The following is a 27,418-nucleotide window of genomic DNA, read 5'->3' as shown; positions in this document are numbered from 1 at the left end:
CTCGTCAATATCATTGATTCTTATTGCACCCGATGGGGCTCGATCATCGAACCTCGGGCTAGGTCTTAGGATAAGTACAAAATTGGCTAAGGATATTTCTATGCGCCCGCGTCGAGATCCTGCGGACCTCAAGAAGCGACGAAGTGTTAGAGAGGATCAACGACGCCGACATCTTCCTCGAAGTATCATTTAATCAAGGATCCAGGAGAGATCCTTGACGATCGACGGATGACGGCGTTGAGTATTGGTACACAGGATCGGCACGGAGAGTGAACTTCCCTACGAGCTCTTCGTCTTCTACTTCAGGCCGGAACGGAGATTCCTGGATATCACAGAACATTTTTCCTTTCGTCCTCTTTCCTGGAATAGAAAGTCCATATCTCGGGACGATTATAATCAGCGAAAGATACAGGAGCGGGTCAAAATTGAGTGTCCTATCTAAATTCCGAAAAGAAGTAACGCGTCTTGATCCTTTATAGAGAATTGCATCTTGCACTTTGTGTTGAAAATTGTACTCAAGAAAGAATGCCCTACTCTTTTTCACTGTATTTCTTATCGAGTGGCTGAAATTGATGAAGAGCAATTTAGTGTATATGAAAATCCACCACACAAGACTCTATCTAGTGATCAAGACGTGCATCTTTTGAAATACCCTCGAGAACTACATGTAGTCAATTTGAAACCTTAACTATTCCAAAACCGAATTTCCCTGACATAGCTGGGAAAGTTCACATTCCTGCATCGACAAACCTAGCTCGCCCTGAATTCAAGGAAACTAATGGATATTATTTACAACAGACCGCCAGATCGCCACGCGTATTTTCCTTTAACGCTGACAAGTACAATGATTCATCGACATTATCTGAAATTTACAGTAATCATTCGAGGAATGCGCAGGGATGTTACATATTTCGAAACGTTTGTCGTGCGCAAAATCGAGGTATCTCCGCGGGTGTTTCTTTGATCTTTTCTATACATATAGCAACGGGTAACGAATCTATTCTAATTACTAAATCCACTTAAATTAAATACACGGTCGAGTTCATCGTCGCCGACAGAGAATTAAAACAAATGGCTAGAATTTGTCCACGCGTAAACGTCACATCAGAATTTCAATTTCCATTTCTGACCTCAATCGGCGACGACGAAATCGGCGAAGGGATAATTCCACGAGAATCGAAAAAAGATCCCTACGGTTTAAAAATAATTTCCCTACTAATAAAGAAGAAATATGTACTTTAAAGTATCTTGGGTTCGCGTAAATTATTCACTTTCGGCGGTAGTCGCCAAACGCATCGGTCGGATTAACTTTTTGCACATAATTATTCAATTAATTATAACAGTGAATATCCTGAAAGTTTGTTTTGAATTGGCAGATCGCATAAGAGAATATTCCTCGACATTTACCCCTTTGTCAATTTATGGAAAGGAAGGCTCCGGTTTCAAAATCAACATTCTGAGCCCACAAGGTTGCGAAAAAGTTTATCGAAAATTGTTGTCATATGATTCCTGATTTCCGGCACTAATTAGATATACGAAAATCGCAAAAATCACGATGAACATGAATATAAAAGTTATTCAGTACATGTTTTGCATACATCTTTCTTATGCTGCTTTAGGTCGTTTATAAATTATAAAAATTGTCACATCTACGAAAGATAATGTCCGTTCCCTCATTTGGAAGGAAAATCGTCGAAAGTGTATATCTCTTCCCTAGAACACCTTTTTTCTCCTTTTCTTCCATCAACCCCACATTTTCTTACATTTTCCCATATTATGCTATTGCACCTCTTCTTATCAATTTACAAGTAATTTCTTCTAATCAATCCAAACGATTTCCAGTTTTCTTCAGTTTATTAAAAACAAAGTCCACCTCTTCATCGAATCCACTTTCTTTTGCTATTCTACCAGTCCGATTATGCATTTATCTTCACTGGGACTTTCTCATTGACTTCTACTACTTCCAACTAGACGCGTCAACGGCATTCATAAAAATTCTGTCTTGTCCTTTGAATCAAAACGACGCTTCTGGTCAAATAACCGAAGTCTTTCCATTGAAGTCACAGTGAAGTTCCCTCGTCCTTTCAGCATATCATCTCGCTTCTAAAAACGTCTTCCAGATGGAAATTCACAATACTGTCATGAATTTCGGTCTCAAGCAATTCGAACCTTCCGCAATGAGTTCTTCATCTACAGGCCGTTTTCGCTGGAATATCTTTTTCTGTTCCTTCAAATTCGACATCATCAATCTATCGTGAAGATCAATCCCTTCCTGCTGGTCCAGAATCGCTGAATTTGAAAAAATCAAAATCCAAGATTACCTTTGAGTCACACCCATTACCATTCGTATGTCCCACAAATCTGATAAAACGAATAGTCAGTTGCGGTTTCTTTGATGGAAATATTAGGACACCTCCAGATAGGTCTTTCCATTCCCAAAAAGCATTTCTTCCGTATCAGTTGAAGTTTATCGCACCCCGAGTGAAGCTAACACTACCGCTTATGGTTGGTCGACTTCTTCGGACTATCCGTGCCGACCTCGTTGCCCTCTCTTCTAGGTCTAAGAATGAAGTTCAGATTATGCGCGGTATTGACAGCGTAATATACATTGGCAGAGCTTGGTAGGACCATCTCTCGATCGGGCAGGACCTGCGCAAGGGTGTAACGATCAGGACTACCCTCGATCCCCAACTTCAGCATAGCGTTCCTGATGACCTGCGGAGTTCTCTCGTTATTCGAGAGCATTATCGACTTGTACAAAACGACCCCTTCCGTCTCGACGCTGTCGGATTCCATGGTGACCTTAATAATATAGAAGTCGGGAGAGTTCTTGTGGGAATGCGTTGGACTCGTGAGACCGGACAGATTCGGAGCACTTCCATTGGCAGTGGTGGCTGGAGGAGCCAGTCTGGACTGTCCGGAACTGGTTCCACCACCGGAACTTAAAGATACGTCCAAAGAAGGAAGAGACGAACTGGAAGACGAGCTGGACATCTGGGAAGGCGAGGTTCTTCGGTCCAAAGAGTTGTGCGGGGAACTTGGCAGCGAGTCCAGGTCGCAGTAGAACTGAGAACTGCTGGAACTCGAGGTCGACGCGATCGAGTCGTTCTTCCGATGCCCTTGGTGATTCTAAAAACAAGCCCAAAGGTATTAAGGGGATACCAAAGGCGCCAAGAAATTTAATCGACGTCGATGTAGCAGAATTCATCTATACCCTTTTTGGTGGGAATGCCGTTTTGAATACTCAAGTGGTAACATAAGCTGGCGCGTCCCATTACCGACATTTATATCTATGTTGATGTCTTTTACAGTCTACGTTGAGAATTATACGAACTGAAGGGTTCTGTATGTCATATCGGTAAAGTAATGATAAAAAGATCGATGTAAAACTGCCGAAATCCATGAATTCATGACTGTTTATATTTTGACGGGCCAACGTCGCCATCTGTGACGTTTAGCTGTAACTAAATTTTTGCTCTAAAAACACGCAGCATTTTCTTGTAATCGTTGGTGAAAGTATTTACCATATTTTCCCATCTGACTCTGTAATATTCCATTTCTACGGTATTCCAAATTTTTCGAGCTAGGTCCTGAAACTCTTCATTTTTTATTCTAAGCCTCCAAGAAGCGTAAAACATCGAAAACGTGCCCGGACCACGCCATGTTGGTTCTAGTCCATGAGTAAATAAATGTTTGATAAAAAATAAAATTTCATGAAGTTCAGGACCTACTTTAGGGCCTCCATATTCCCGTGGGAAAATTTGAAACCAATCAGTACCCCCAATTCGGAGAATACTTTCCTCAACGATTTGATTTCTCAGAAATATATATGGGCTGACTTTTTCATATCCTCTTAAGGTGAAGTGAAACCCCTGTCAAATCCATCGACTCGAATAAGAGACGTTATTCTAAGGATATTGGATCGAACCGTTTGAAACTTTGACATATGACTCGCGAGCACCTAGGAATTATTCTGACACTTTCAAAATTTAGATTTTCGAACAAAATTTATTAACCTAGCCCAGACCAGAAACAAAATGGCGTCGAGCTGTCATATTTCGATCGATATACAATTGTTGATGGCTCCAATATGAGAAACGAAAGTGTCAGGACAATTGTACAATTAAAAACACTCCGGTAATGGAGAAACTCGAATTTGCGTGGAATAAAAGCAAAAAAGATATTTTATGCGCTGCTATGCTACAACGATGAGAATACGAGTAAAAATTTAGTTGACACGGAAATTACAGATGGCGCAGGGGTCCCTCTGTAGTCAATTAGAGCCTCAAAAACCACGAATCTACAGGATTTCTGGAGTTTTACTTCAATTTCTTTATAATTAATCTATGAAAACGACAGGTGGAGTATGCCATTTAGTACAATACTCAATATAATTCAACCCAGAGGTCGATATAAAAACGAACGTCGGCAACATAGGTATTTAGAAAAGCCTTTTCTACCGACGTCGATCAAGTTCCTCGAAGTGTTTCTCTTCACCTCAACGATACGAATTAGCATTCTATTGCCACTCTAGTATACGCTTCTTTTTATTAAAAAACGATAAACTAAGGTATAAAATCCTAGAAGGAACAAGAGTATTTTAAAATTCTGCAGCTGTGCAGATTATGTTTCTTGTCTCAATTATTATCGTTATCAAACCAACCTGCTTCTTCTTTGCTCGATTATTAATGGTGTTCCCAGGTGGAGGAGGTTCGATCTGACAGCTCAGTCGGTAAGCCTCTCGATCATCCAAGACGACGATCGAGTGGAACCACCGGTCGAAAAGCGGATCCGTGCTGAAATTGTACGCATTCGCGGCACCCTGAAGAAGCCGTATCCTCGCGAGGACCTCGAATTCTTTTCGCCTTTTGTCGAAGTTGATGAGGCCCTCCGCAACCGTGTCAGGAATCGCTGTGTCGATCATCGTCAGGTCCGTCAGAAACGTTCCCAGGTAGGGTATCGTCCCATAGCTGATGTTCTACAAGACAAAAGAAATATTAATTCTCTAGCATATAATGAGTCAACTTTGTCATTTATAATTTTTCCTCGTTATTTAATCAGTAACATCAACTACAATTTAGTACGGTTAAGAGGATATGAATTGGTCAGTCTATATATATATATATATATATATATATCTGAGAAGTCAAATCGTTGGGGAAAGTATTCCCCGAATTGGAGGTACTGATGCGTTTCAAATTTTACCACGGGAATATGGAAACTCTAAAGTAGGTACGGAAGGTCATAAAATTTCATTTTATATCAAACATTTATTTACTTATCATGGACTAGAACCAACATGGCGTGGTCCGGGCACGTTTTCGATGTTTTACGCTTCTTGGAGGCTTGGAATCGAAAATCAAGAGTTTCAGGACCTACCTCGAATAATTTAGAATACCGTAGAAATGGAATATTACAGAGTCAGATGGGAAAATGTGGTAAATACTTTCACCAACGATTGCAAGAGAATGCTGGCTTGTCCTGCGGCTAACACGTGTTTTTTGAGCAAAAATTTAGTTGCAGTTAAACGCCACAGATGGCGACGTTGACACGTCAAAATATAAACAGTCATGAATTCATGGATTTCGGCAGTTTTACATCAACCTTTTTATAATTACTTTACCGATATGACATACAGAACCCTTCAGTTCGTATAATTCTCAACGTAGACTGTAAAAGACATCAACATGAATATAAATGTCGGCAATGGGACGCGCCAGCTTATGTTCCCACTTGAGTATTCAAAACGGCATTCCCACCAAAAAGGGTATAGATGAATTCTATTATATCGACGTCGATTAAATTTCTTAGCGCCTTTCATATCCTCTTAAACAGGGTCCGATTCTCAGTGTTTCACAAATTGTATCAACAAACTTTATCGAAAGAAAGGAACTCGAGACGACATCGACCATGGACAACCCACCCCGGAATGAACGTTCTGCTTCTGGAAGATCTTCTGCAAGTGTCTGTCGCTCCTGCCAGCGGTATCGGCGAATTTGGCAGTGCCCTCCTTGATGAGGAGTTCCCTCTGGGTCCAGGCGTTGTTCTCCTCGGAAAAGATTCTCTCGAGCTCCCTAAAGACCTCGTGCTTCTCCCTTGGCATGCACTGCCAACACTTCTCGAGCCTATAGACGGGATTGCTTTGAAGGCCAGAAACTATGGCCTTCAAACTGCTGAAGTTTTTGAGGACCCTTAACTCCTGGGCGACGTCGATCCAGGTTTCGAGGATCCTGGCCCTGTCCTGGGCCTTCGAGTTAGGGTCCATCAGGATGGTCGAGATCACCCTGAGGGAGACGGCATTGAATTGGTTGACCGTGGCCAAGACCGTCGCGGCGTCGTGACTCCTGGAACGGTCCCTCCTTGACCAGACCGCTCCCAAACACTGATGAGCGATCAACTTCCTGAAGACCTCGGCGTCCATTCTGGTGAGCTGCTCCGCGAAATGTCGATGGGGAACCTCGGGGAAGGTGTAACATTCGGCCCAAGGCTCGATATGGTCGCTACCAGCGTGCAGGTTGACTCGACCATTATCGTAGACCATACAAGAATCTAAGGCAGAAAGAATATTCATATTATTATGGGTCAGATGACCGTACCGAGCGATCAAGAAACTCGTAACATTCGCGACCGGCAAATTTTTTCCGTTTCTAACACTGAGTACCGGCGAAAATACTGAAATTCTGAAACTGGCTGCCGCAAACTTGTATCGTGTATCGTTATGGACGTGATTCACGTCAGCGGCAATCAGGAATAGAATTTAAAATGACGTGAATTCACGTCAGCGGCAACCAGGAATAGAATTTGAAAAAGCGTGAATTCATGTCAGCGGTCGCGAATGTGTTAAGATGAAAGGCGCTGAGAACTTTAATCGACGTCGATAAATTAAAATTGATCTATACCCTTTCTCGTGGTAACGCCATTCTGAATACTCAAGTGATAACATTTACGGGTGCGTCCCGTTACCGATATTTATATTTATGTTGAAGTCTTTTACAGTCTACGTTGAGAATTATACGAACTGAAGCGTTCCGTATGTCATTTCAGTAATGTAATGATAAAAAGATCGAATACCATCAACAAATGTTATAAATGTGTTCGCTTGTTTAGCAAGTTTCGACATGTCAGTACAGATTTATTATCTGTTGCAAGCGGATGTTTTTATTGCGACAATCTTTTCTTCTTGGTTTTATGTGAAAAACCGTAAAAGTAAGTTTATTTTTATTCCAAACTAGCAAAGGTACCCATTCTAAGAATGGGAATGTGTCGTGTCTGTTATTTCATTATTCTTCTTAGGCCCTATCATATGTGTTCATTTTTGTTTGTTATTTTATAAATTTTCCATAAAGCTCCTACTTCATCATTCATTTACGATTTAACAGAAAGATTTACATACAGTTGAATCAGAGATCTTTCAACTAACACGATTCTATATGTATTTTNGTAAAAATAAATCAACTTTGTTCAATTTAAAAAGAAATAAAATATCTGTGCAACATGGGCTTTTTTATTCTCTAAAATTCCGTGCCTCAAAGGGTTAAAGTTTCGGATAATTCAATGCACTCAGTTTGGAGAAAAGTTTTATGAACATTTTCACGTTTTGATATATACATAGAATGACCCTTTCATACCACCCTAGAGAATGGTTTTTCTATTTTCAAAATGAAAAGATCCAAAGGGGACCGGGAGGAAAACCAAGACGAGGACCCACCAATTTGATCCTCGCGCTGAAACCTGTGCAGCCGATGCCTGGCTTTGATTTCGAGCTCCGAGCCCGGAAGACGTTTGTGCGTGAACTCCAGGAGTCTGTTCAGAAGAGGATGGCCCGGAGGAGCCTTCCAGTCCCCGGGGTAGGCGTCCAGCCATACGTGGAGCGCCTGGACCAGAGTCTTGCGATGCTGCTCGCCGGAATTCTCGTCCAGGGCATCGTACCTGGAGAGCAACAGCTCCAAGACCTCTTTCGGCGTGGTAAAGGCCCTGTAGGTCGCCAGGAAGACGTTGATGTAGGTCGTCTCCAACTCTCCGTCATCGTTGGCCAGGCTTTCGACCAATCTCTGGACGGTGCCCGCCTTCAAGAACCGCACCCTGACGGTCTCCCACTCGAGATGCGATATCTCGTCGTCGGAATCCTAAATCGGCAGAAAAAATCGGTCAGATATTTCATATCGGTATCACCCTCGAAATCCATCCTTAAGAAAAAATCCGTTTTTAACGTTTCGTTAAAAAGAATCACGTGATAACTGATAATGGATGTAATTATGAATATTTTACTCCCTCCGAGTATCTCTTTTTTCGGGAAAAACCTTTTAAGGTGAAGTGAAACACGTCGAGGAACTTGATCGACGTCGATAAAAAAGGTTTTTATAAATACCTACGTTGCCGGCGTTAGTGTTTATATTGACAGCTGTGTCGCATTATATTGGGTATTGTATTGTTGTAACACTAAATGGCATACTCCATCTGTCGTTTTCGTAGAATAATTTTAAAGAAATCGAAGTAAAACTCCAGAAATCCTCTGGATTCGTGGTTTCTGAAACCCTAATTGACTGCAGAAGGACCCTTACACCATCTGTGGCTTTCATGTCAACTAAATTCTCACTTCGAGACCTCGTATTCCCATCGTTTTAGCAGAGCAGAGCATAAGACACTTTTTTTGCCTTTATCCTGTTCAAATGCGAGTTTCTCGATTACCAGAGTGTTCTAAATTGTCGTACAATTATCCTGATACTGTTGTTTCTCAGTTTAGAGTTTTCAATAACTGTATATCCGTCGAAATATAAAAGCTCGACGCCATTTTGGTTCTGGTCTGGGCTAAGTTACAAAAGTTTGTTTGCAAAATCCAAATTTTGAAAGTTTCATGATAATTCCTATGTACTCGCGAATTATGCGTTAAAGTTTCAGACGGTTCTATCCGATACCCTTGAACAAAAGTGCCTTATTCGAATCGACTGATTTGAGTCACTTCACCTTAAAAACCTTTCGAAGGTTCTAAATACAAAACGCAATTTGAATCTAGGCAACGTGGCACGGCGTATTCTCGAGAAAATCAGCCGGTAAAAGCCTTCTCAGGAGAGAAAATTGATTTAGTGGGATATGCAGGTACTTGGTGCATTTCATGATCTGGCGGATTAATTAAAATTATGCGAAGTGACTGATTTGAAGGGGGTTTCACTTCACCTTAAAAATCTTTCGAAAATCCTAAATACGAAACGCGATTTGAGCCCAGGAAACGTGGCATGGCGTATTTTCGAGAAAATGAGCCGATAAAAGTGTTCCCAGGAGAGAAAATTGATTTAGTGGGAAGTACAGGTACTTAGTGCATTTCATGATCTGGTAGATTTATTAAAATTATGCGAAGTGACTGATTTGAATTGGATTTTACTTCACCTTAAGAACCTTTCGAAGGTTCTAAATACAAAACGCGATTTGAGCCCAGGAAACGTGGCACGGCGTATTTTCGAGAAAATCAGCTGGTAAAAGCGTTCTCAGGAGAGAAAATTGATTTAGTGGGAAGTACAGGTACTTAGTGCATTTTATGATCGCGCGGATGCATTAAAATTATGCGAAATGCAGTAAAATCTTACCGAGGCTGAGAGGCTCCTGGTTGGTCGGTGATACCGGACTTTCTTCAGGTAAACCGTGTAAATGACACCGTCCCCTCTCTCCTCGCCCCATAGTCGCCACGTGGGCTGTGGAAGAGCATAATTTCATGTTAGTTAATCCACCGGCTTATTTCATAACGACAGAATTTGGTACGATAACTCTCAGGGACGTCTCTAGGCCGCGCGCCGTCAATAGTCAACTGCTCTAATGAGCACTAACCGAGACAGATGGGACTCCCGGGGACTTGCAACGGATAGGCAGGCTCGTTATCACGTAATCGTTTCGACATATATTCCGCTAATCGAATAAATCGAGCCCCTCTTATCAAATTAACATCGCAAGTTCAACGTATCTTGAAAAGGTGTCCACAAGTAGGGGGAAAAAGATTGTGCAACGAAACTTGCGAGTAAAAGAAAGATAAAATATGTAGCAATGTGTCTACACACACATGTGCGACTAAATCGAGCATATTTTATCAAATTAAGAATGCAAGGTAAACGTATCTTCAAAAGGTGTCCACGAGTAGAGGGGAAAAGTTCGCGCAATGAAACTTGCGAGTAAAGGAAGATAAAATATGTAGAAATGTATCCACACACACATGTGCGACTAAATCGAGCATCTTTTATCAAATTAAGATCGCAAGTTCAACGTATCTTCAAAAGGTGTCCACGAGTAGGGGAAAAAGATCGCGCAATGAAACTTGCGAGTAAAAGAAAGATAAAATATGTAGAAATGTATCCACACACACATGTTCGACTAAATCGAGCCTCTTTTATCAAATTAAGATCGCAAGTTCAACGTATCATCAAAAGGTGTCCACGAGTAGGGGGAAAAAGATCGCGCAACGAAACTTGCGAGTAAAAGAAAGATAAAATATGTAGCAATGTGTCTACACACACATGTGCGACTAAATCGAGCATTTTTTATCAAATTAAGAATGCAAGGTAAACGTATCTTCAAAAGGTGTCCACGAAAAAGATCGCACAACGAAACTTGCGACTAAAAGAAAGACAAAATATGTAGAAATGTGTCTGTCTCGATGAATTTACAATCGCGAGTGAAACAACATACTTGTGAAAGATACAGAACATCGGGGAGAGAAAATGTACATTGTTGTTTGCAACAAGTTTAGCGAATTTTGCAAAAACTTAGTGTTCTTTATTAATCTCAAATTGCAAGTACAACGACGTTATGACACGACAGGTACTTCATAAATACCTTTATTAAGAAATGAAACATAGGATTAAAAAAGGAAACATGCAGAAATACATTCATGAATTTCTCGTGCATTCATGTTCATGCGTCACCTTGCATTACCTTTTCCGGCAACTGATATATACTATTTTAACACTAGAACTACCAAGAACAGGTAAAATGACTGGTTTCAAATGGCTCATCCTATACAAAAAAAAAAATCCGCTGGTAGTTCTAGTGTTAACCAGAGATAGATTTTCATCTCTCCAAAACTAAACAACTGGAAAGAAATCGCCTGTGTTAAAAATTTAATATCAACAAATGGAAACATAGAATTCCATAATTACTATAGTAAAATTCTGCCTTTGACAAAATTACAGAAACGGTTTAAGCGTAACATTTTTAGCACCGCCCAATTGGAATAAAAGATGCATAATAAGAAATACGTGACATGCAGAAATGCATCCATATACAATCCGCGCAATCGAACCTTCGTTTCCTCTTGCACTCAGTTATCAAGTCATTTTGTAATATACATTAACCTGAAGTGATATTTCTAATTCGTTAGTACTAAACGGTAGCAAAAATGCTGTTGGTACCAAAAGGCAGAAACATAGAATCCGCAATTGCGAAACATCCCAAATTCGGATTCTTCGACATCTAACGCTGAAACTATAAAGATGTCGAGCTCGCGTTTAAAGAAATGTTGAAAACCTTTACCTACAAAATTCCTAACACAGGAAATCTTTGAAAACCACCCAGTAGTATAGTCATGTGACCTGCTTTTCATATAGTTTAATATTAAAGGACATTTCTCATTCTTATGCGAGGTCGACGTGCTGCATTTTTATACGCCATTGAAAATAAATGTATGTAACCTCAAAAATAACCATGAAATGTAAGTAACCATGAAAAAAAATGTGCGTATCCTCCGTAGGATGCAAAGTTCTTTCCGAAAGGTGTGAAAAAGTCAAAGACGGTGCCTGGCTGTGCATGAGAACAGGCACTCACGATTTTCCGTGACTCATTCACGGTCGGAACGACGAGAGTCCCCGCTTGTCACTTGTAAGTCACCTGTTAGTTGCACCGCGAGCTATAAATGCAGCAAATGCAGTGCCCGGTGCACTGACAACTGCACTCGCGACACCCACCTCTAAATCGAGATTAGTGACCACTGCTGATTCTATAATGCGACTATAAATGAAAGACCAGCCGTTAATCGCGTACGGTAAGAATATGAAAAGACTATTTTAAGGTGATGTGAAACACGTCGAGGAACTTGATCGACGTCGATAAAGAAGATTTTTCTAAACACCTAGGTTGCAGATGTTCGTTTTTATATTGACTATCGTGTCGAATTACATTGGGTATTGCACCAAATGGCGTATTCCACCTGTCGTTTTCGTACAATATTTATAAAGAAATCGAAGTAAAACTCGAGAAATTCTCTGGATTTATGGTTTCTGGGGCTCTAATTGACTGCAGAGGGATCCGCTGCGCCATCTGTGATTTCCAGGTCAATTAAATTTTCACTCCGAGACCTCGTATTCCCATCTTTGTAACATACCAGCGCATAAAACACTTTTTTTGCCTTTATCCTATGCAAATGCGAGTTTATTTTGTTTACCAGAGTGTTCTAAATTGTCGTAAAATTGTCCTGGCACTTTCGTTTCTCATATCAGAGCCTTCAATAATTGTATATTGATCGAAATATGAGAGCTCGACACCATTTTGGCTCTGATCTGGGCTAAGTAAAAATTTGTTTGATTCTGTCAGGACAATTCTTAGATAATCACGAGTTATGTGTCAAAGTTACAGACGGTTTGGTTCAATACCCTCAAAAAAAAAGTGTTTTATTCGAACCGACTGATTTGAGGGGGGTTTCACTTCATCTTAAATAGTCGTATAGATGTTTGTCTTGAAATGTTGACACGAGAGTCATTAATCCAATTATTCTTATTCATATTCTTATTTTTCTTTCATTAATAGTCATTTCAAGAATGATATCAGGAAATAAATCTCATTCCATTAAGATGGTATGAAAGGCGCTGAGGAATTTAATCAACGTCGATAAATTAAAATTCATCTGTACCCTTTTTGGTGGTGACGTCATTTCGAAAACTCCAGTGGGAACATTTAGCTGGCGCATCACGTTACCGACATTTATATTTATGTTGAAGTCTTTTACCTTCTACTTAAAGTAATGATGAAGAGATCGACGTCAAACTGTCGAAATCCCGCGAATTTATTATTCTACCGACTGTTTAGGACCAACATCGCCATCTGTGACGTTTAGCTGCAACTAATTTTTTGCTCTAAAAACAAGTGTTAGCCCCAAGACAAGCCAATCTTGGCTCGTGCAATCATTGATGAAAGTAGTTTCCATATTTTTCCTTCTGACTTTGTAATATTTCATTTCTGTAATCTAAATTGTTCGAGCTAGGTCCTGAAACTCTTCGATTTCGATTCTAAGTCTCCAAAAAACGTAAAACATCGAAAACGTGCTCGGACCACGCCACGTTGGTTCTAGTCCATGAGAATTAAATAAACTTTTCATGATAAATGAAATTTCGTGAGTTTTAGGACCTACTTTAGGGCCTTCATGTTTATGTGGTAAAATTTGAAACGAATCGGTACCCCCAATTCGGAGAATATCATTTTCGATTCTAAGTCTCCAAGAAGCGTGAAACATCGAAAACGTGCACGGACCACAACATATTCGTTGTAGTCAATAATAAATAAATAAATGTTGGATGAAAAATGAAATTTCATGAGTTACAGGACCTACTTTAGGGCCTTCATATTCATGTGGTAAAATTTGAAACGAATCGATTGAAACCAATTTGGAGAATACTTTCCCCCTCGATTTGACCTCTCGGATATAGGCTGACGTTTTCATATCACTTTAAGGTGATATGAAAGTGTAATATATACGTACCAAAAAGTGAAAATATATATATAATTTTTCCTCAAACTGGGTGCACCGAATTATCTGAAACTTTAACACGTGATTATGGAGGCTCTAAGGAAGAACCCGCTTCCCGTGAAATTTCATTTTTCGAAAATAAATATCTTTTTTTGGTTCTTATCCGAGACAAATGCGAAATTATTTTTCTAAAAATGAAATTTCACGGGCAGAGCGTTCTTCCTTGAAGCCTCCATAATCACGAGTTAAAGTTTCAGATAATTCGGTGCACCTAGTTTGGAGAAAAGTTTTATAATTATGTTGACTTTTTGGTACGTATATATCACACTTTCATATCACCTTAATACGTCCAATGTAATGACCATTTGCGTCAAATTTTGGTAATGAATTTGTTTTTGGTACGTATATATCACACTTTCATATCACCTTAATACGTCCAATGTAATGACCATTTGCGTCAAATTTTGGTAATGAATTTGTTTTTGGTACGTAGATATCACACTTTCATATCACCTTAATACGTCCAATGTAATGACAATTTGCGTCAAATTTTGGTAATGAATTTGTTTCATCTACAAAGTAATTAACTGGTAAAAAACGATCCGCTGATATTAATAACGAACAATGGGCGGAATATAAATCAAGCGATCGACGAGATTAAAAGATTTAATTGCTTCGCCCTCGTCACTGTTCGTTAACCCACCGATCGACATTTATCGTCAGTATTTAGTATTGACAGCCATCGGTCGATTATATTTCACGAACTTGTGAATTAATTATTAAACGAGAAAATGTAAAGGCTGTTTCCAAGGCATTGAATCAACGAACGGCTGTAGAGAGAAACACGAGTTAAGAATGTCGGGCAAGATATCATCTAATTGCAACAGCAATCAAGTAATTGGTATCACTTGAGTAACGGCGAACAATCGCTCTGTCCTTGTTCAACGCACTTTGTAATTAAATACCGTCAGGTAGTTACGAGGAATACCATTCATTTAATAATTAAATCACGCATACTACGCAAGAACGTTTGATAAGAAGAGATCGCGTTTGCAATTTCACGGATAGCCCATGGGAATTTTTTTTCATTTTAAGTTCTTCTATCCTTTCGAAGCGTTTCATTTTCAAAAGTGCGAAATAGTCAAAGCGTTCTGCGTTCGTTATGTAATCCAATGATTTCGCGAAGGTTGCTGATGTAATGCAACTACATAACAGCGGAGTAAACGTAGATGATGTACGCGTAAACTGAAAAAGAAATAAAATGGCAATAACCACTCGTGCGTTATCATAGGTACAAAATGTAATGATAGCACATTTTTGTTCACGTCATATAGCTTCAAACAATTGACGATGAGTAATATCAAAGGAGTACCAACCGGGAGCCCTTTGAATTTCTGTTTCATCTGTATTTCGTTTTCCTAAAGGTGAAGTGAAACACGTCAAGGAACTTGATCGACGTCGGTAAGGAAGATTTTTCTAAATACATACGTTGCCAACGTTCGTTTTTATATTGACTGCTGTATCGAATTATATTGGGTATTGTACTAAATGGCATACTGCACCTGTTGTTTTCATACAATAATTATAAATAAATTGAAGTAAAACTCCAGAAATCCTCTGGATTCATGGTTTCTGAAGCCCTAATCGAATGCAGAGGGACCCCCTGCGCCATCTGTGATTTCCAGGTCAATTAAATTTTCACTCCGAGACCTCGTATTCCCATCGCTTTTGCATAGAAGCGCATAAAACACTTTTTTCGCATTTATCCCGTTCAAATGTGAGTTTATGGATTACCAGTGTTCTACATTGTCGTAAAATTGTCCTGATTATTTCGTTTCTCATATCAGAGCCTTCGATAATTGTATATTGATCGAAATTTGAGAGCTTGACGCCTTTCTGGTTCTGGTTTGGGCTGAGTTAAAATTTTTTTTGAAAAATCGAAATTTTGAACGTGTCAGGGCAATTCTTAGACGATCACGAGTAATGTGTCAAAGTTTCGGACAGTTTGGTCCAATACCCTTAAAAAAAAGTATTGTATTCGAATCGACTGATTTGGTACGACCTATATTGGGTATTGTACTAAATGGCATACTCCACCTGTCGTTTTCATACAATAATTATAAATAAATCGAAGTAAAACTCCAGAAATCCTCTGGATTCATGGTTTCTGAAGCCCTAATTAACTGCAGAGGGACCCCCTGCGTCATCTGTGATTTCCGTGTCAACTAAATTTTCACTCCGAGACCTCATATTCCCGTCTTTGTAACATACCTGCGCATAAAACACTTTTTTTGCCTTTATCCCATGCAAATGCGAGTTTCTCGATTACCAGAGTGTTCTAAATTGTCGTACAATTGTCCCGACCCTTTCGTTTCTCATATTAGAGCCTTAAATAGTTGGACATCGATCGAAATACGAGAGCTCGACGCCATTATGATTCCGGTCTGGGCTAAGTTAAAAAATGTTTTGTCGAAAATGAAAATTCTCGAAAGTGTCAGGATAATTCCTAGGTGCTCACGAGTTATGTGTCAAAGTTTCAGTCCATTCGGTTCTATACTCTTACCAAAAAAGTGTCTCATTCGGATCGACTGATTTGAGGGGGCTTTTACTTCACCTTAACTAAGTATAGATAATTTAAAATAAAATAAAGAGAAGAGATAAAAATTTATTTCCATACGTCAAGGATGTACGGTTCTTCCTGATAATTCCAAACGACCGACAACTTGGCGATATCCTTATAACTCTTCCAGGTCATGGATCCGGTAATTAATCAACCGGGGTGCGAGAACTTGAACTTTTCCCCCGGAGCCAGACTAGAAGCACTCCTCGGGCGACGATAACAAAAGTGATAAGCGACTTCGGATTTATTTTCGGCCGGGGAAAAAAAAAGACACGCTGTTTATTCGGTGCTGGCGAATATTGGCCAACTGCAGAACTTATCGCATCGAGCCGGATGTAATAAAAAAAAAAAAGAGCAGGAAAACCGTCTAACGAGGGTTGCTTCCCGGCCCAATTGTTTCGCCCTGCCCAATTAAGCTTTTACACGTTTTATCCCTCTTTTTCTCTCGATTCATTTCATTCGGTAAATGACGTTTCCTCGGGCCCGGGTCGAATTGCGAAATCCCGCGAAAGGAAAATGGTAAGTTCACGGTACTTAGGCGCGAGTTCACGTCACCCAAGGGCGCAGCGTGCCGAACAAAGGCTCCCTCTTAGCGACTCCATTACTCGAGAAGAGTCCCTAACTTCCTGCCAGGTAACGTGCGTTAACTTCTTTCCCCTCGGTGCTCGCATAATTACGCGGCCCCGCGGCTCTATGATTTGCAAGACACACTCTCTCGATACCGCTCGTCTGTTGGGAGTGTGAATGGTCGAATGGAGGACGTCCCCAAAGCTAGCAGCGCCACGTCAGCATAACCGCACAAATGATATACCAAAATTTATTGCTTTTTTATTCCTTATTTATTACACAAATTTGAATTTTATTGCAAAAGCCGTTTTCAACAAATCAGTGGCTATGCCAGGTTTAACGTTAAGCTGGCAGCGCCACCTGACATTTTGTGTGAAATTAAAAAAATAAAATTTGTGTAATAAATAAGCAATAAATTTTGGTGTATGATTTATGCGGTTATGCTGACGTGGCGCTGCTAGCTTTAGGGACGTGGATGGAGGCAGTCATAGAGTTAGAGATAGTTTATAAAAATAGGAGGAATACATAAATCGGACCTCGAGTCCATCCCGCATGAAGGCCGGCGGTGCACTACATTTTGCACACATGCGACACTGGCGCCACACCGTTCGTTCCGGGACCTATCCCCTATATATATATATATATATATATATGGCGCCAGTGTCGCGTATGTGCAAAATGTAGTGCACCCATATATATATACATAGGGGATAGGGGATATATATATGTGCTACAATTTCACCGCTGATAACGAGTCCTCGAGGCGCGATATCTCGAAGGGCCTTTCGCAAGAGCCGCCACTGCCGCTCACGGAATAATTCATTAAGGTGAAGTGAAACCCTCTTCAAATCAGTCGATTCGAATACAACACTTTTTTTTAAGGGTATTGGACCGAACTGTCCGAAACTTTTGACACGTGACTCGTGATCATCTAAGAATTGTCCTGACAAACGGTATGTCGAAATTAGTCATCATTGGAAAAAATGTTAGATAACAATTTAGAATATGAGAATTGAATACAGAAAATGTAAAAATATATGTCCCCTTCCCCCTTAATCTTCTGTTTATGCGTGGAATAACTTACAATCTTGTTCCTCTATCGGATAGATTTCAAATACAGATAGTCGACGACAGTCACAAGCATGCGCATTTCAAATTAAAACTGAATATCTGTATCCAACGGAATCGAGAGCAACCGAAAGAAACTAAAAAAAGAACCGGAACCGAACCCTATTTTTTCTTATTGGACCGGAACCGGACCCTTTTCCTTCTTACTGGACCAGAACTGGAACCATTAAAGAAATTCAAGATTAAACCAGAACCGATATTACATTTCGGTCCAAGTCCCTAGACAGTCTTGAGGGTTAAGGTGATATGAAAGGGTCATTTTATATATAAAACGTCAAAATATGAATTAAACTTTTGTCCAAATTGAGGGCACTGAATCATTTGAATCTTCAGGACGTGATTATGAAGGCCCTAAGTAACGACGCGATGCTCATGAAATTTCACAAACTTGAAAAATTCAACAAAATGAAAAGAAGTGCACTGAGATGAGTCACGATGAGTGTAATATTGTCGACTGTATCTCCTCATCCACATTTAAGACCAAAAACGAAGTACTTTGAATACTTAAGGTGATATGAAAGGGTCATTATATATACATAAAACCTGAAAATATTTATAAAAGTTTCCTCCAAACTGGGTGCATCGAATAATTTGAAACTTCTGCACGTGATTATGGAGGTCCTAAGGAACGACGCGATGCTCATGAAATTTCACTCTTGAAAAAAAAAAAATGTTTTATTTATCCTAGACTAGAATCAAAGACATATTTTTTGTTGAAAAATGAAGTTTCATGAGCATCGCGTTCTTCCTTAGGGCCTTCATAATCACGTGCTGAAGTTTCAAATGATTCGGTGCACCCAGTTTGGAGAAAAGTTTTATAAATATATAGACGTTTTATATATATGTGTAGAATGACCCTTTCATATCACCGTTATCATATCATATCATTAACAGCGTTCCTCTCAATGTATCGATATATAGATTATTTTTCATATCAGCTTAAGATGATATGAAAGTAGCGCTTGAAAGGACAATCGTTCACGAAATTATTCCCCAAGCTCGGTGTATCAAATCGTTTAAAACTTAACCATGTGAATATGGAGACTAAGGAAGGTACCGACACCCATAAAATTTCATTTTTTTTCTAAAAAATGTTTAAAATGTCTAAAAACAAATTTTAAATAATATCAATTTTATGATCTTTCTTATAGCCACTATGTTTACATTGTAAAGCTTGAAACGATCCAGTACACCCAATTTGCAGAGTAGTTTCACAAACGAGACTTTTTTGCCACTTTCATATCATCTTGACATCTTGTACACGTTTAGGAGAAATGTAACGGAGAAATAATGCTGATCGAAACTGAGTACACACCTGTATTACTTCAATGTGAAGTACCCGAATTTAGTATAAGTTCACATTTAAAAGTATTTGATACGTGGAATTATTTTTTACTGTAATTATATGAAACGTGAAAAGTTTATTTGCATCGGTATTCCTCGTAAATGTAATTTGATTAACGCTAATCAATGACTCCCGGGAAACGGTCGTAAAAGGATGAGCGCTACTTGATTTGCCGAAAAGACGTTCATTTCACTTTTGTTTATTTAAAACGGCGCTTGCTCTACATACGTACGCCATATAAGGTAGCACACCGAGCTGGTCATTAATGCCCTCTAATTAAAACCGTCCACTCTAGGTACCTTACTGCAAGTACCTTTCGCCCCGTTTGGAAGGAAAGTGGGCGGTCTTAATTGGAGGGCGTTAATGACCCCCTCTGTACACGACGTCTGTACACGACGAAACCGCGTAAACTGCAAAATATGACAGGTCGTATAAATTTTTTAAATTGTTGGAATCTAAGTTATCCTTCAAAACAAAATCACCACATCAAATTTCAATGCAATAGTTAACAATAAACGTGTAAACTGCAAAAAATGACAGGTCGCATAAATTTTTCAAATTGTTGGCATCCAAGTAATCCTTCAAAACAATATCATATAAAGTTTCAATGCGATAGTTAACAATAAACACGTAAACTGCAAAATATGACAGGTCACATAAATTATTCAAATTGTCGGCATCCAAGTTATCCTTCAAAACAATATCACGATATCAAATTTCAACGCGGTAGTTAATAATAAACGTGTTAACTGCAAAATATGACAGGTCGCATACATTTTTTAAATTGTTAGCATCCAAGTTATCCTTCAAAGCAATATCACCATATCAAATTTCAACGCGATAGTTAACAATAAACGCGTAAAATGCAAAATATGACAGATCACATAAATTATTCAAATTGTCGGCATCCAAGTTATCCTTCAAAACAATATCACGATATCAAATTTCAACGCGATAGTTAACAATAACCGCGTAAACTGCAAAATATAACAGATTGCCTACATTTTTCAAATCGTTAGCATCCAAGTTATCCATTAAAACAATATCATCATATTAAATTTCAACACGATACTTAAAAACAATTGAATTTCACATAAAATGATTTTCGGAATTCATTATTTCCAAAATATTCCTATCACGAGTTATCTATTTTTAGACATGTAGACTATTTTTAGAATGTAGAATCAGTTTATAAATATTTGGACATATTACCAAATTATTATACGACTCGAAAAATATAAAAAAAATAATAGAATACGATACTCTGAGCACCGCGAGACTGCTCGGATGTAGGTAATTGCAAGTATGCAATTCTCAGAGAATAAAAGTCCGATGATATCATTCGACGTCTAGGATACTGTTTGCATTACGATAAAGTGATTCATAACACATGACAGTCATCGCGATCTCGCGAATGTAGGTTATCACAGCGTTGTCTTCCTTTTTTGTTTATTAGAAGTATCGTAGGTATGCACTTCCAAAGAAATCAGAACGGCGATATCATCATTTCCATATGATTATTAAAGCGCATACGGTGCAGTAATTGGTGCGCGTTGCGATGATGTAGCTCGTAACATTGATACGATAATAACCGATAAGATGTGCGTGGACTCCGTCTGTCTCGAACAGGAGAACTTTTTAAGTGGATAATTATGTACATAATAATTCCCTGGACAACTTTCACTGTATGAATGACGAACCTCGCAATAACACTACCACATTAATACTCAAACAGTAAACGTCATAATATTTATAATACATTTATATAAAACATTCTATTTAAATAAGTAGTAATATAATTATCGCAAGCAATTTTTCTATTACTTCACAAAGTAAAAAAACATTTTCCCGGAGCAACGAAGAACTCCTTTAACTTCAAATGTTTAGTCAAATCTTTCAAACGACGAATAAAATATTAAGGAATAATTTCGAATATAACAGTTAACCTAGTGGTCATTTTGTATTATTCGGTGTAACGTAAACATATCTCATAGTTAAAGAGTATATAAATTTCAAACGGTATGTCGAAATTTTTCATAACCGGAAAAAATGTTACATAGCAATTTAGAACATGAGAATTGAATAGAAAAAAATGTAAAAGTAGATGTCTCCTTCCCCCTTAATCTTCCGTTTCTGCGTGGAACAATTCACAATCTTGTTTCCCTATCGAATAGATTTTAAGTACATCATACCGAGCGCGTTACGTTGCATAGCGCAACATAACGCGCATTGGAGAGCATAAAAATCTCTAAAATATAGTTTAAAAATATGTAAATTTTAAACGGTTTGTAAAAATTTGTCATAAGTGGAAAAAATCTTGGATAACAATTTAGAATTTGACAATTGAGTAGAAAAAATAGAAAAATTGATGTCTCCTTCCCCCTTAATCTCCCGTTTATGCGTGGAATAATTCACAATCTTATTTCTTTTTCGAATAGATTTCCAGTACACCATACCGAGCGCGTTACGTTACTTGGCGCATCTGTAGACATAAAAATCTCTCATAATGTAGTTAAAAGGTATATAAATTTCAAACGGTACGTCAAAATTTGTCATAAATGGAAAAAATGTTAGATAGCACTTTAGAATTTGACAATTGAGTAGAAAAAAATGTAAAAATTCATGTCTCTTTCCCCCTTAATCTTCCGTTTATGCATGGAACAATTCACAATCTTATTTCTCTATCGGATGGATTTCAAGTACATCATACCGAGCGCGTTACGTTGCATAGCGCAATGCACCTCCGCCGCGACCAACTTTCCCAGCGCATTGTGTGATTAGTGGTCAATTCAAAAGTAACTAAGCCGTAATTGCTTTTGCCTCGGGCTTATTCTTCGCTGGTACAGACGCCGATGACACCGTAACCCTGCTTCAGCATCGGCTACATAACACCATGCAAGATAAATATCTACTTGCGTGGTTGCACGTGTCCGTAGGTAAGTACATTTCCTACGTAAACACATTGCATTGCTTGCACATGCAGATGCAAACGTATCTATTAAGCCGTACCGTAATAAAAACGAGGTAAACGATAATCTTTCTTTGTCCCTTCCATATTTAAAACCGTACAACAGCGTACAGAGCTATTTATATATTTAATACTGATAAAAAAGCTGTTCCCCAATTTCGTCGTGATGTTGCTTAATGAATTTTCGAGCTCATCGTCAAAAAATTGAAAAATCGAGGAAAACAAACTACATTTCTTCCGCCCATGGTTTGCAAATATTTTGCAACAAAATGAAAAGAAGTGCATTAAGATGAGTCACGATGAGCGCAATATTATCGATTGTATCTCCTCACCCACATTTAGGACCAAAAATGAAGTACTTTGAATACTTAAAGTGATATGAAAGTGGCGTCGAAGAGGTTTTGTTTATAAAATTTTTCTCCCAACTCGGTTTACCGAATAGCTTGAAACTTTACAACATGAATAGGAAGACTATAAGGAAGGTCCTGAAACTCATGAAATTTAAATTCTTTTCAAATTTGTTTATAGATATTTTTAAAATAGTTTATAAAAAATGAAATTTCGTGAGTTTCAGGACCTACCTTAGGGCCTCCACATTCACGTTTTCAACTATGAAAGGATTTGGGACACCCAGTTCGTAGAAAAGTTTTATGAACGATTGAGCTTCCGGATGCCACTTTCACATCCCCTTAAGGTGATATGAAAGGGTCATTCTATATACATGAAAACATTTATAAAAGTTTCCCCCAAACTGGGTGCATCAAATAATTTGAAACTTCTTCACATGATTATGAAGGCCCTAAGGAAGACCGCGATGCTCATGAAATTTCACTGTTCAAAAAAAAGAATTTTTTTATTTATCCCAGACTAGAATCGACATATTGTTTTTCGAAAAATGAAATTTCATGAGCATCGCGTTCTCCCTTATGGCCATCATAATCACGTGTTGAAGTTTCAAATGATTCGGTGCACCCAGTTTGGAGAAAAGTTTTATAAATATTTTGACGTTTTATACATTAAGCGTACCCATAAATAATCAATTTTTTTTGACGTCTAAAACACCTCTTACAAAATAATTAAATACTCACGGGTACCCCTGATATATAGAATAACCTTTTCATATCACCCTAATCCCCATAAAAAGAAAATATTCTTACATTTCACATTGTATAAAAATCATCGAGTGTACTATTAACAAAAAATTAAAATCCCGAAAAATAAACGAAACCTTCCGAATTGAAGAGATTTTTCGAAGGAATTATAATGAATGCATTAATACGAGGAGTCAAAATATGTGAATGAGGACAATATTACCGTCCCTCTCGTTACACCGTGATAAGCGTACGTGCAATATGCAAGTGGAATCGTGCGGGGGCCAAGAGTCGCGATCGATGATGGTTCAATCGATTCCCCTCGACGTCACTCGTCCGTGACGGAGTGCATATCGATTTATAAGCTCCTCCAAGTGCCCCCGGCAATTCCATTTTTTTCGACCCTGCGCTCGACCATGAATGCAAGCATCGCACGAATTGCCTTCGAGAATCAAAACGCGGTTCGAGGTACATCCGAGAATCGATGGTCCAATATCGGATCTGGATCGAAATCGGTTAATTGAAAAAAAAAGAAAAACTGAATCGAAGTTAATGTTTGCGGTCCGGAGGAGGCATATAAAAATCGAAAACGTTTTTGCGATATAATGATCAAACTCTAACTTCTGTCAGTTATGGGCTGGAATCCCGCACTTTTGCATTAGTAAAAAGAAGAAAGAAACGTGCGATTCACGCTTTGAATATAACGTGAAAGAAAAAAAATTCTTTGCAGACTTCAACGACCAAGGAAATAAGGGGGGCGACGCAAATTCTGGCTCGAGTTTGAATAATCATCGGCATATAAAAATCGAAACCGTTTTTGCGATATAATGATCAAACTCAAACTTCTGTCATTTATGGAGTGGAATTCCGCACTTTTGCATTAGTAAAAAGAAAAAAGAAACGTGCGTTTCACGTTTTGATTATAACGTGAAAGAATAAAGGTTCTTTGCAGACTTCCACGACCAAGGAAATGAGGGGGCGACGCAAATTCTGGCTCGAGTTTGAATAATCATCGGATGTAAATCTACCATTGTCGGGTTGAAGGAAAAAGTCAAAGCCTTCGCTTCCCATCCTCGACAACTTGTATCGTGCAAGAACCGAAACTCATTCAACGCAAAGCAACGCCATAGCGCATCCGACAATGAGAAACGCCGTCGAGTCGGCTCGCCTGAAGAGGTCCTAAGAAAAAAGAAGCCTCCATACCCAAGCCCCGCGGAACGTGGAATATCCGTAAATTAATCGTAGATAAATGTTTATTGAACGTATGTAAGATATATATACAAGTTCTCAAACAGACTCTGCTCAAAAAGTGTTATGAATTTAATTTCTGTTACAAATACATATGAAGATATATAGACCATCTACTGTAGATATCTACGATATATGTATATATTACGTACCATGTCCGGACATGTAGTCGATTGAGCGGATCTACAATAGAGTTCATAGATATCTATATATACTATGAACTCTATTGTATCTATGATATCTATATATATATATATATATATAGATAGATATATATATGAACTCTATTGTAGATCCGCTCAATCGGCTAGATGTCCAGACATGGTTCGTAATATATACATATATCGTAGACATCTACAGTAGATGGTCTATAGATATTCATATGTATTTGTAATAAAAATTAAATTCATAACACTTTTTGAGCAGAGACTGTATCTATATATATATCTATGAATTCTATTATATCTATGATATCTATATATATCTATGAACTCTATTGTAGATCCGCTCAATCGACTAGATGTCCGGACATGGTACGTAATATATACATATATCGGAGACATCTACAGTAGATGGTCTATAGATATTCATATGTATTTGTAAAATAAATTAAATTCATAACACTTTTTGAGCAGAATTTGTTTCTGAACTTGTTCAGGACAGCTATGCAGACAAATCCTACCGTTTTTGAGACTGTAAAATTTTTATGCAATTTTCAGGATTTGAATCCGGAAATCACAGGTAGGAAGTAGAAGCGCTAACCATGATGTTACCAAAGCCTACGAAGGAATAAATATTTCTCGGACTTATGAAGACCACACTAGTACTTCTCGCTCTATGCTAAAAATACTCGTTGTAAACTTATTCCTAAAAGAAACCTCGTAAGTGACTGTAAAATGAAGTCATTTAAAATATTGTAACAGTATGTTACAAAATCATCTTTTCATTTAGAAGTGTATTATAAAGTTGGAATTTAAATACAAACATTAAGTTCGTATGAAAAATGTTAGGTTACACGAGGTGTCTTTTTATTCTTCTAAACGTATTTTCAACGACGTTGATTAACCTTTGGTAGATGTCTACTATAGCTATTACATATTTTATATGCGTCAAGAAATAAGTAGATATTTGTAGATCAACAGTGGATATATAATTTTCATCTACAATAGNTTCACCGGTGAAAGTCGACATTCTTCAGATTTCGGTGTTTCACTGTAACATATATATCCTTTAGATATGTCTTTAGATCGACGTTAGACGATACACATTTGCTATATATATATATACCTAATTTAGACGATTAATTTACGTACATTCCACTTGATGGGTCGCCTGGGGTATGTACCGCTCTCGAGGGAACGTGCAGAAACGAAATCTCATTCCACGGATCGGCCACGTCGGAGACGGGGGTGGGTTAGATAATTACCTGCTGCACGTACCACTGGGTGGAATTCTGCGGCTTTCGGTGGGCGGGCTTGCAGGGGGCGCAGAGCAGGAGAGGGGCCAGTCGGTGCACCCCCTTAACGTCGCCCGGGCCCGGCGGGGACGTGGGGCCCAGCCCGTCATCTCCCAGCACCGGCCACAGCATCCACGGCTGAATCTTGCCGAGCTGAATTCTCACCCCGGAGATCGAGATATAAAAAAACTTCCCCCCGTTCCTCCGGATGATTTGCTATCAATCGAGCCTCGCGAGCGACATTATTTCCCGACTCGTGATAACGTTATCGCGAGATCATGCAAGGAACTCTTGCTATTGGTATTGGTCCTCGGCAACCAACTGCCCCTTTTCGTTCTGGAACAAAGATTTCAATCCTTGCCTTCAAGATAAACCTCTAGGATTTCGAAATGTATTTATTTATTTAGTTGTCCTCGTCCGGTGACGATTTCCTGCCCAGTTGGTTTCACTGCTCCGGAGGCTGAAGAGTTCTTTTGCAATACTAATTCTCGCTCAGTCTTTTTTATTTCTAATATAAGAGTAAATTCTGCACTGACCTAATTTTCCCTTTCTCATTTTTTTTTAACGGTTAGGAGGATTTAATAACAATTTCGTCGTAATAAGTCGGTTCGATCGGATGTAATTTTCCCGATGAACAATTGGCGCCTAATAGGTACTTAGAAAATCGGCGTGGGCCATCCCGCGCATTGGAAGTGATGTTAATTATTTTTAAACGCTCTTTTGCGGAAGGCCCTTATGCGCTTGAGACTCGTTGTTTTGGGACTTAATTATTTTCATTTGTATTACATTTCTTTCACTTTAAATGCCAATAATTAACTAAGAGGACGCGAACGCTCGTGAAAACATTTATACAAGTTGTGTTAGTACTAACACGGAAAGATGTAATGGATACTAAATAGCTGTAAAAAATAGAAAAGCCGGGCCTCGTTGACCCCCTCGGGGTATTCCTCGCAAGGAAAGTATTCTAGATGTACCTTACTGATTTTGTTGAAAAAAATAACAGGCACATATTCATATGTGATAATATGCGCGTTACAGGGGTTGAAAAACACCCTAAAAGTTGACCCCCAAAAGCAATTTTTTAACACTTTCTCGAAAACAGAATCGTACATAATACGCATTGTTGAAATCGCTTATTGAAACTGATGAAATTGCCGATAGTCCCGTCGAAAATTATTTCGTTTACGAGAAAATGTCAAATAATTTATTCGAGGTAATTTACATCCCGTAAACTCCCGAATTAACGCGTATAAAAAAATACGTGTATCTTACTTT

The 27,418-nt window shown here is 38.7% G+C and overlaps 1 protein-coding gene across 1 annotated transcript; it reads right to left on the bottom strand.

Annotated features, from left to right (window-relative positions):
* LOC105700217 (ral guanine nucleotide dissociation stimulator) lies at nucleotides 1-26,482 on the bottom strand. Its single transcript, XM_023432782.1, has 6 exons — nucleotides 26,114-26,482; nucleotides 9,582-9,686; nucleotides 7,709-8,126; nucleotides 5,924-6,549; nucleotides 4,664-4,978; nucleotides 1-3,129 (listed from the first exon to the last, which is right to left on the bottom strand). The coding sequence occupies exons 1-6, from the start codon at nucleotides 26,273-26,275 to the stop codon at nucleotides 2,494-2,496; spliced, it is 2,262 nt and encodes a 753-aa protein (XP_023288550.1). The 5' UTR covers nucleotides 26,276-26,482; the 3' UTR covers nucleotides 1-2,493.
* Between the last annotated feature and the right edge of the window lie 936 nt (nucleotides 26,483-27,418).

Source organism: Orussus abietinus, unplaced genomic scaffold, assembly GCF_000612105.2.
Source record: "Orussus abietinus isolate OABI.00-Male unplaced genomic scaffold, Oabi_2.0 scaffold272, whole genome shotgun sequence".
NCBI classification, from domain to species: domain Eukaryota; kingdom Metazoa; phylum Arthropoda; class Insecta; order Hymenoptera; family Orussidae; genus Orussus; species Orussus abietinus.
The sequence above is the reverse complement of the archived record's forward strand: the minus strand, read 5'-3'. Positions and strand labels throughout refer to the sequence as shown.